Raw genomic sequence first — 10,833 nt, 5'->3', positions numbered from 1 at the left:
ACATACATATATATATATATATACATACACATATACATAGATATATACATTCATACACATACATACATATGTATACATATGTGAATATAGGTATGTCTGTGTATGTGTGTATATATGTATGTATGCCCATACACACATGCAGACAATATTACTGCCATATTACTTTTACAGTTTATTTGAGTTATACATATAGATATATAAATATATATATATATATATACACATACATACATATATATATATGAAAGAAATTTTTTTTTTCGTCATCAATCCTGCCCTTTCCTGGCATAGCCGACTCCTTCCTTCCTTCTCCCCCTATCCCCATTTCTCCCCTTTTTTTTCCTCTCTCCTGTTTACATTATATCTGAGAGCACCTGTTGTGGAAGTTGTAATAATTGCTACATTAAAAGGAAAAACAAAATTTGAAAAAAAAAAAAAAAAAGAGACTTGAAAGACAAAAATGAATAAAGAAAGAAATAAAGAATTAAAATGGTACTAAAAATCCAATTCCGAACCTTCTCTTGTTCTATTATAAATGTTGCATCAAACAGTTTTACATACATACATACATACACAGACCAACATATATATTTTGGTTATATGTCTATTTTCTGTTATTTCTTTTAGTCATTAGGCTACTAACTAAAAGAATTTTAGTCAAATGAATGGACTCCAGCACTAATTTTTCTTTCAAGCCAGGAGATTATTCTATCAGTGTCTTTAATTGAATCACGTTACAGGGACAGAAACACACCTGCTGTCAAGAAATTATATATATTCTTTTATTCTATTACTTGTTTCAGTCATTTGACTGCGGCCATGCTGGAGCACCGCCTTTAGTCGAGCAAATCGACCCCTGGACTTATTCATTGTAAGTCTAGTACTTATTGTATCAGTCTCTTTTGCCGAACCGCTAAGTTACGGGGACGTAGACACACCAGCATCGGTTGTCAAGCGAAGTTGGGGAGACAAACACAGACACACAAACATATACACACATACATATCATCATCATCATCATCATCGTTTAACGTCCGCTTTCCATGCTAGCATGGGTTGGACGATTTGACTGAGGACTGGTGAAACCGGATGGCAACACCAGGCTCCAATCTAATTTGGCAGAGTTTCTACAGCTGGATGCCCTTCCTAACGCCTTCTTTCAGTTTCCGTCTACCAAATCCACTCACAAGGCTTTGGTTGGCCCAAGGCTATAGTAGAAGACACTTGCCCAAGGTGCCACGCAGTGGGACTGAACCCAGAACCATGTGGTTGGTAAGCAAGCTACTTACCACATAGCCACTCCTGCGCCTATATATGAATAAAGTAGACAAAAAAATGGAACAAGAATGTAACAGGCGATGACAAAACATCTGCACAGTTAGATGATACAGAAAAGGACAGGAAAAACATTTTCGTCTTGGGGGAAGAGATGGCAGTCTGCAGTTGCTAAATCTGGCGAATAGGGCAGGTGCAGAAATGTTACCATGTTGTTTTTGGCGAGAAACTCACTTGGAGAACTTGGTGACTGGATGCATTGTTGCCGTGAAGAATCTAATGCTTCTTGCTCCACTGATCCGGTCGCTTTTGCCAAATGTCTTCCCTCAAATGCTTCAAAATGTCTTTGATTGTCCTCTGATGTTTCTCATGAACAAGCTGATGAATTTTCTTCACATTTCTGGGAGTGACGCTCATGACAGGGCTTTCAGGGACATTTCTTTGCTTTTGAAGTGGCCATGCCACTCAAAACATTGTGTACAACCCATTGCCTCATCGCTGTAAGCTTGCCAAAGCATGCTCAATGCCTCTGTAGCAGACTTCCCAAGCTCTCTCACTCAACAGTAGTAGTTGTAGTTACATCAACCCCAGTTCTTGACTGGTACCTGAATTTTATCAAACCTGAAAGCAAAGTTGACCTCAGTGGGATTTGAACTCAGAATGTAAAAAGCTGGTTAGTAAATACTTCAACAACAAAACTGTAATTATATTAAAAAAAGAACACAAAAGAACAAACAAAACAAAACAAAACTTTTTTTTTAATATATAAAAGTAAAATTTATTTTCAAAGAAACTCACTTCCCGTCATGTTATGAAGCAACTTTATGTAACTGTAAATTTTTCTTATAACACTGTAAACTGCAGAGTGGAACACCGGTCTTAGAGCATGAATATTTCCGGACTTTGTTACAATGTCGTACTCCACACAACACAGTTTTGGGACGGCTGAAAGAAACAATGAGAACATTTAAGAACAGTACCAAATACTGGGGTCTTCTTCTTTGTCGTCATCATCATTTAATGTTTCTATTTTCATACTGGAAAGGGTTGGATGGTTCGACAAGAACAGATGAGTCGGAGGGTTCTGTCATGTTCTACGTCAGATTTGGCATGGTTTTTACAGCATAGAGTGTTTTAGCCTGAAGTTAATCCTGACAAAAGTTCACCTGTAATAATTTTCATCAGGCAGACATTACAATCAAAGGCCATGACCAATACTAACCCTATCTTTTTAGGAGTATGTCTAGGGCTACATTATTTAACTTGAGTTTTCCTCCAGAGAGAAAGGTCCCATCTGAGGAAGATCTAGTAAACGAGCAGAAACCAGTACAGTAAACAGTGTGAATATACTTACTCAGTTCGTGTTTGAGATCTCAGTGGAAAATCAAATCCTGCTGGTACAGAAATGAAAATACCAGATACTCCATTCACATAGCTATATCGCGCAATGTCAGTCCGCTTGTTGGTTTTTAACTGAAATTATTAAATGAAAAATAAAATCATATTACTATTCTTCATTACTGCCAAAACGATGGATAATGTATGACCTGCACAAAGGATTTGTTTATGATGATCAAATGTCTATGCCGTACATCAGCTCACTCTCTCCATGAAGTGTTTTACTCAAGAACACAATGCACCACCCAGTCTAAGAATTGAAACCACGATCGTAAGATCGTGGGTGCAACACCCTAACCACCAGGCCATGCACCCTCATACTGCCAATATAAAGCTAATCATTATCATAAGCACGGTCAAGGAGCCTTTGGAATGTGGCCGATGGTGTGTGTGTGTATCTATGTGGACGTGTGTGTTTATGTGTGCTGATGTATGCCTAAATGCAATTGTATGTCTACATGTGTGTATGTCAATGCATGAGTATGTCTGTGTGAGTGCGTATATGTAAATGTGTGTGTGTGCGTTTATGCAAATGTGTGTGTGTGTATGTCTAAGTGCGTGCATATGTCTATGCGTATGCCTGTGTATGTCTATGCATGTACATATGTATGTCTACGTGTATGAATGAATGTCTGTGTATGTGTGTCTATGTGTGTGTGTTGGCATGTATGTCTGTGATATTGTGTGTGTGTGTGTAGCAATACTAACCCAGTCACACAAGCAGTACTCAGGTGTGGGCCACACTTGAGAAGAATAGAAGGTCAACAGCTAACAAGGAGCTCAAGAACTTCCTGGCTCTGGAAAGAAAACCTAAAAAAGCCTAATGAGTGTGGTACCTTGATGCCTTCTGTGATGTTTCATTCAACACCAAATGCGATAATGTCCAGAAGCAAACCAGAAGAATCGAATCACCTACCTTTGGTCCTTTCGCCTTTGTTTCCTGTTTCTTTAATAATCTTTCAAGGGTTTGTTTCTATGAAGAAAGACAGAATGGGAAAAAATTTATCATCATCGTTATCATCAATAACAACATTATAACATTACCATCAATAGCAACATTATAATTCATATATAATATTAATGGTGCCCAAGGTGCCACGCAGTGGAAATGAACCCAGAACCATGTGGTTGGTAAGCAAGCTACTTACCACACAGCCACTCCTGTGTCTATGCATAAGTGTCTGTATATGTGTGTGTGTGTGTGTATGTATATATATATATATATATATATATATATATATATATATATATATATATATATATATATATACACACATATATCTATATATATTTTTTCCCCAATATTTTTTAAATTTTTTCTTTCCCCCAATTTGTCTCTGATGACGGAATATCCCATACCTGAGGCTATCCCAGAAACAGCTGTAAGATTTTGAATTTTTTCCTGTAATAATAATATTGTATATGACTTGAGATGTTTGCCTTGCCTTAATGTTTGATGTCCTGTTTAACAATTATACGTGTGTGTGTGTGTGTATGTAAATGTTTGTATATGTATATATATCATCATCATCATCATCATCATCGTTTAACGTCCGCTTTCCATGCTAGCATGGGTTGGACGATTTGACTGAGGACTGGTGAAACCGGATGGCAACACCAGGCTCCATGTGTATATACACAAACGTACACCACATACATACACACACATCTTCAGTACAACTAACTGCTCAGCTATGTATTTACATCACAATTCATGATTCGTTTTGTGTAGTTCAGCTGTAATTCTGACCTGGAACCATGCCAACTTTCTACTAGCAACAATATCAACAGATCGATCAATGTCGAAAAATGCGCAACAATGTATTTATTTAGAAAACTCAGCCACATAACAAACTTGTATAGCAACACCAGCCTAAAAAAACACATTAACTTTATTCCTGCTCCACCATTTAGACACCAGGCAAACAAACAAAACACATGGATACACCAAAATAGTGACTGGTGTGGTTGTTTTTCTATGTTTAACCCCTTTTGAGACACAAAGTGTTTTGGTATGTGTAGCCAAAAAGGCCAAAATTTTTTTTCTATTGAGATACATCTACTGAAAGACGATCTCTGATTGGCTATTACACTTCAAAACCAACCATTCACAGCATTTGTTCCATGAAGTTTCCTGATTGGTGTATAATGGTACATGTCTTTAACCCATTAGCATTTAAACCAGCATAGCCAGCCCAAATATTCTACCTGTTTTACGTTCAAAGTGGCCAAATCAGGCCTCTCACACCTATCCTACAATGACATTCTAAAAATAAACAATCATCAAGAACACAACACACAGCTTGGTCCAGAGATCAAACTCACTACCTCGTGATTGTAAGCCTAGTACTCAAACCACTGAGCCATGTGCTTTCACATACCTCTGGGCTTCTTGACATGTGTGACTGCTCAGAAATGAAGAGCTTGCTTACATGGTGTCGTTTGTTCCTTGTTTCCCCATGTAAACACCTCCAAATTTCCCAAATAATATGAATAAACAAGCATTACATTCAACAGAATAATCTGTATGCTTATATATTTTATAGAATGATACATTAAGGAATTTTTTTTCTGACTACTACCAGATTAGTTGAATCCAAATATTGTGACTTAAATAGCATGAAGTTTTGTCAGCGAACAGGTTGAGGTTTCAAAGCAACGAAAATATTAAATTCAAATGTTGAAGTGAAACTAATGGTTTCTGTGTGTTCTTAAATGGCTTCCAAATGTCTTCCACGCTGCAATTGTTTTTGCTTTAGTACACGATCTCAGATCAAGTCACTTGTTATGCAAGTACATATCTTTCTCTCTCTACACACACATACACAGTGGGCTTCTTTCAGTTTCCATCTTCCAAAAATCCATTCACAAGGAAAAAGACATTCCCAAGGTGTCACGCAGTGGGGCTGAACCCAGAACCATACGAATGGGAAGCAAGTTTCTTACCTCACAGCCATGCCTGCACCTAAAACATTCTGTATTTATCATTATGCAATATGTCCACATCACTTAATTTCACTGTCACCAATTCATCTCAGGGAAAGTTCACCATCTTCAATTTTCTTCAATAAAATAGTTTTTAACTATTAATGGTGATATACTATGGATATATTTTCTCGGTAAACTGTCCTCACCATGAACTTTCTTCACAGTGAATTCACCTGCGATGAATTGATGGCAGAGAACTTAGCTGCAATCCAATATGTCAGCTTGTGCAGAGCTAACTAAAAGATAAGGCAGCTTAATACACAGCAAGAACAACCAACCCAAAAGGTTATTTTCCTTACCTTATCCTTCTCTCTCTTTTCTTGTGCCTGTAGCCGTCGTTTTTTAGCTCGTTGCTGGCGCCTCTGTATTTGTTCTTCTGTAAGTTCCACAGTTTTGTAACCTACAAACACACAGACAGAATATATTAAGATGTACACACACATATATACGTATACATAGAGATAGATAGATAGATAGATAGATAGATAAATAGACAAACATATATATATATATAGATAGATCTTTTATCTGTTACTTTTTCCAGTCTTCAGCCATGCAGTGACACCATCTTGGTATCAAGTTGTATCGGCCTTTGCCTTTCCCTTGGACAACATCGGTGGTGTGGAGAGAGGAGACTGGCATGCATGAGCAACTGCTGGTCTTCCATAAACAACCTTGTCCAAACTTATGCCTCGGAGGGGAACTTTCTAGGTGCAATCCCATAGTCATTTGTGACTGAAGGGAGTCTTTTACTCTTTTACATAAAAAAGTAACTTTTGTATATAGCACACAGGGGCTTCCTCTAAAATGTTTTTTAAATGAGAAAAGAGGCAAGTTACACACCAGCAAATAAGGTTAAGTGTTTACCTGATGGCAACTCTAGAAGTTCCTGTTCTTGTTTTCCATGCAGCAATGCCCTCTGTTGGTTAAAAGAAAAGGACCAATAAGTTCAGAGTATTAATGTAGAGAAGACACACTCTCACAAACACATGGAAACACTCTCTCTCACATACACACACACCAAACAGATAATGGTTACGAGAGGTTTGGCATCACTGATTCAATGCCGAATTATTTGAGGCCTGCGGTAGTGAGTGCCGTTGGCCATTCTCTGCAGCAACGCCATCACTGTAGGGTATGTGCAAGTTGGTCAACCAGCATTTATCAAATCAGTGTCCACAGCACTAATTCACACAAAGAGAATATCTAACTTCCTGAAATATCTTATCATTAAGAATGCTAAAAGGCAGGGTACAGCTTCATGCAGTTCGCAGGTTCACCAGCTCCTGTCAAACCATCTAACTGATTCCAGTAAGGAAAAAAAGATGTTAAATGATGATGATGACAATACAGACACAGGTGCATGTGCACACACACACACACACACACAACCCCACCAAATATTTCAAGAGAAAGAGAGAGAGAGTGAAATTGGTAAAAATGTAATATCAACTACAATTCTAAAAGAGAAATAAACAAAAAGTTGTAGTAAAAAAAAGAAAGAAAAACAACAAGAAAAAAATAGTTTCCTTGACTCACCTGTCTCGCTGTCAACAAGTTTGGATCTTTAGGTTTGCGGATCTCACCAAAATCATCCAGTTCACCAGCCTCCAGAGCATCCAACCAGGCTTGTTCTTCATCAGAAGTTTCCTCTTTCTTCTCCTCTCCATCTTCAGGTGTGTCTTCAACTTTCTCAGGAGTCATATCAAAGTCAACTAAGACATCAATGGAATAAACAGACAAAAAAACATTAGAATTACTCTTATATAACCAATTAAATGACTACAATGATCATAACAACAACAATGATAGTTTCAAATTTTGGCACAAGGCCAGTAATTCTGAGGGAGGGAGTAAGTCGATTACATCAACTCCAGTGCTCAAGTGGTACTGATTTTATCAACCCCAAAAGGATGCAAGACAAAGTCAACCTCAGCAGAATATGAACTCAGTGTGCAGACAATTCTACAGCTTGCCACCTTAACCCCTTTGTTACCAACCCAGCTGAAACCAGCTCTGACTCTGAGTACAAATGTCTTGTTTTCAAAAGTTCTGAACTAAAATCTTCCACCAAACCTTAGTCACAATTTATGTTCTTAACACTAGCTGAATGATAGAATATTTGGGACGAATATGGCCAGTTTGAACATTAAAGGGTTAGATACTCACTCGATGATCCCCATGGGTTGATACTTGGTGCCATTATACCAGAAATTATACTGTTTGAAGTTAAGTAACTGGGGTGGATAGCAGAAGCTAAGGGATCTGGTAACTGGGTGTCATCAACATCGACCGGTTCATCTTCCAGGGATGCCAGCCTGAAGGAATGAAGAGAAGAAAAAGTTGTTAAACACAATACTCTAAGGTGGACTTGTTTACTTGCAACGAAACAACAAAAAGAATATTTGCTTGACTGTCACAACATTTAAGGTAAGAAGGTATCATACTTCAAGTACAATCCCATAGGGGTCGGGTTAGAAAGCCCTGCATTTGAAGTAAATATTGATTTCAAATTTTAGCACAAAGCCAGCAATTTTGGGGAAAGGAAAGGGGTAAGTCAATTACATCGACCCCAATGCTCAGCTGGTACCTATTTTATTGACTCCAAAAGGAAGAAAGGGACAATTGACTTTGGCTGTATTTGAACTCAGAATGTAAAGTCAGATGAAATGCTGCTAAGTATTTTGCCTAGCATGTCAATGACTCTGCCAGTTCACCACCTTATATGAAGTAAATATTGAGCAAGATCAACGTGTAATATTGATTTCTAATGAAATCAATACTGACCCTGGAGGAATGAAAGGCAAAGTTGAGCCCAGCAGGATTTCAGCCCAAAGCATTAAAGACCCAGAGGAAATACTGCAGCATATAACTCCACCATCAACCACCCAATTTCTGATGAAGTGCCAGAATCCCTAATGTGACATACAACTTGTTTCGTTGTATTTAGTAGCCGACTTCTGAGTTCAGAGTTCAAATCCTGACATGGTCCGTTCTGACTTTCATTCTTCCAGAAGAGATAAAACATGCAGTGGTCAAGTACTGGAGTCAAGATATCCAACTATACCACAGTCAACGCAACCTTCTGCAAAATTTGTGGCCTTGTGTTAACATATTCAAATAATTGTACATCATAAATCAATATTTATGCTACGCAGAAAAAAAGCAATTTTAAAATATCTGCCATTGAGCTAGTCATTTCATAAGTAAGGGACACAACTCCAAACAGGTATCAGCCTTATTAAAAGCACAGAAAAGTTTGACTGGAGATAGTTAACAGCCGCCACAAGGCTCACACGCATAGCAACAGGAATGAGTACCACCGGCTCAACCAGATATGTAACAATGCCATCTCAGATGACCAGGAGGAGTTCTGTGCAGAAGCTGGGCACCTGGAAGCAGTAGTAAGGAACAACAGCAACAGCCAAGTATTTGGAACCAAAGCTTCTGGAAAATCAATAATGTACCTATATTATAAAAACAGCCTCTACATCAGTTGAACTTTACCTTTTGCATTTCACGGTCTTCTGAAATGTAAACAGAAAAAAAAAAAGAAAACTACTGGTGCACATGACAGGGAAGGTCTTTCATAGTTAAAAATCTAGAAAAAAATATTGAAAACTTATCACTTAAGGCAAAGGCATAGCTGTATGATTAAGAAGTGTGCTTCTTGGGAAGGTCTTGTCTACAATAGCCCAACCCAAGTTGACCAAAGCATTATGAGTGGATCTGGTAGACAAAAACTGTAAACAAGTGTCACCACCAGACAACCTATGTTATCCATTTACAGTCTTCCTTGGGAACATGTCCAGCCATGAGGGGAAAATATTAACTTTGTTTATAAAAACAGGTGAGGGTTAGCAACAAGAAGGACATCCAGCCAAGGGAAACTTGCTTCAACATATTCTGTTTGAACCATGCAAGCATACAGAAAAGGATGTTAAATAATATGATGATGATGATGAAAATGATGATGAGGATGATGATGATAATGATGATGATGCCTATCTCATCTTATTAGTAATATTTGTGTATGTCAGAAATTTTGAATAATATGTTTTCCAAAATGCTCAAGCATTAGTACAAATTTTACTAAAACTTTAAATTATAATTTCAAAAACCCCACAACACACCTACATATGCCTTCTGATGAAGCCAGTGTGCAGCAGCAAGCAGCTGCACCATTTTTGAGAGCCACTGCTCTGTAACATCTGCTTTGACCTGTTAAAAACAGCAGCCAAGCAACCCCCAAAATCACACCTTTCCATCTTTAAAAAACTAAAACAGAAAGGAAAATGTTGGACGACATAGTCCTAGATATACAAAAAAGACAGAGCGGAAAAGGCTGGAATGCCTTTGTTAAGCCCCAGGTCAGCCATGCCGGGCTAGGCTTGATGTCTGGGGGCAAAACAACAACACCAACACACAAACATGAAACAAAAATAGTTAACGAACTTACTTAGCGTTACCACCGCTCTTCATTTTAGCAACAGCAGTTGGTGAGTATTCATTAAGTGAAGAGGTGTTGCTATCATCTTTCAGTACAAACCTATATTATATACACCATTAAACATATATAAGAATATAGATATATAAATATACAATAATATGACAGTTGAAAATGTGGTTAATTATTTTATTAACCAAAACATTGTTACTACAGAAATAAGATCAGAAATATTTTCATTATTATAATTATTGTTGTTGTTGTTGTTATTATTATTATTATTACCGTTATTTTCTTTTGTTCTTAAATTCCCTAGAAATCCCAGCAACATATGTTAAAATAAAAGTTTGTTATTTATAGTGTAATGGATTCCCAACTGGATCACTCACTGATTCGCAGCAATTTTGGTGGTAAGAGTAACAAGGAAATGCAGAAAAAAATATCTCAATGGATTTAATCAGTCAAAAAGAGCAGTTTTTTTTTGTTTTCTTTTCTTTTATCCTTCAATTTTCTTACAGATGCTTGCATCACTCATGATGATGTACCATACATCAGCAAAAGGTACATACCTTCATATACACATGCACATGTGTGGTGCATGTGTGTGTTTGTGCGTGTGTAGTGAAGGTGTTATGGCATAATGGTTAGGGTATTTGATACACACTCGTAAAGTCATGAGTTTGATTCCAAAATTTGAATTAAAATTATTAGGTCTCAAATGAGTG

The 10,833-nt window shown here is 37.5% G+C and overlaps 1 protein-coding gene across 2 annotated transcripts in view; it reads right to left on the bottom strand.

Annotated features, from left to right (window-relative positions):
• Nucleotides 1-2,027: 2,027 nt before the first annotated feature.
• Nucleotides 2,028-10,833, bottom strand: part of LOC106874900 (INO80 complex subunit B) — a 17,698-nt gene continuing 8,892 nt past the window's right edge. Inside the window, exons 3-10 of one of the 2 annotated variants that reach the window (XM_052976614.1) lie at nt 10,121-10,210; nt 7,831-7,979; nt 7,201-7,376; nt 6,529-6,580; nt 5,961-6,061; nt 3,590-3,646; nt 2,630-2,748; nt 2,028-2,220 (exon numbers count right to left, since the gene is read on the bottom strand). In XM_052976614.1, the coding sequence (XP_052832574.1) occupies nt 2,085-2,220; nt 2,630-2,748; nt 3,590-3,646; nt 5,961-6,061; nt 6,529-6,580; nt 7,201-7,376; nt 7,831-7,979; nt 10,121-10,210 (880 nt within the window). In that variant the 3' untranslated portion in view covers nt 2,028-2,084. The remainder of the gene's footprint in view (nt 2,221-2,629; nt 2,749-3,589; nt 3,647-5,960; nt 6,062-6,528; nt 6,581-7,200; nt 7,377-7,830; nt 7,980-10,120; nt 10,211-10,833) is intronic. The other variant, XM_014922813.2, reaches the window with a different exon arrangement.

The sequence above is a fragment of the Octopus bimaculoides genome, chromosome 25 (genome assembly GCF_001194135.2).
Source record: "Octopus bimaculoides isolate UCB-OBI-ISO-001 chromosome 25, ASM119413v2, whole genome shotgun sequence".
In the NCBI taxonomy this organism is placed as follows: Eukaryota; Metazoa; Mollusca; class Cephalopoda; order Octopoda; family Octopodidae; genus Octopus; species Octopus bimaculoides.
This window is presented reverse-complemented; position numbering and strand designations above follow the sequence as displayed.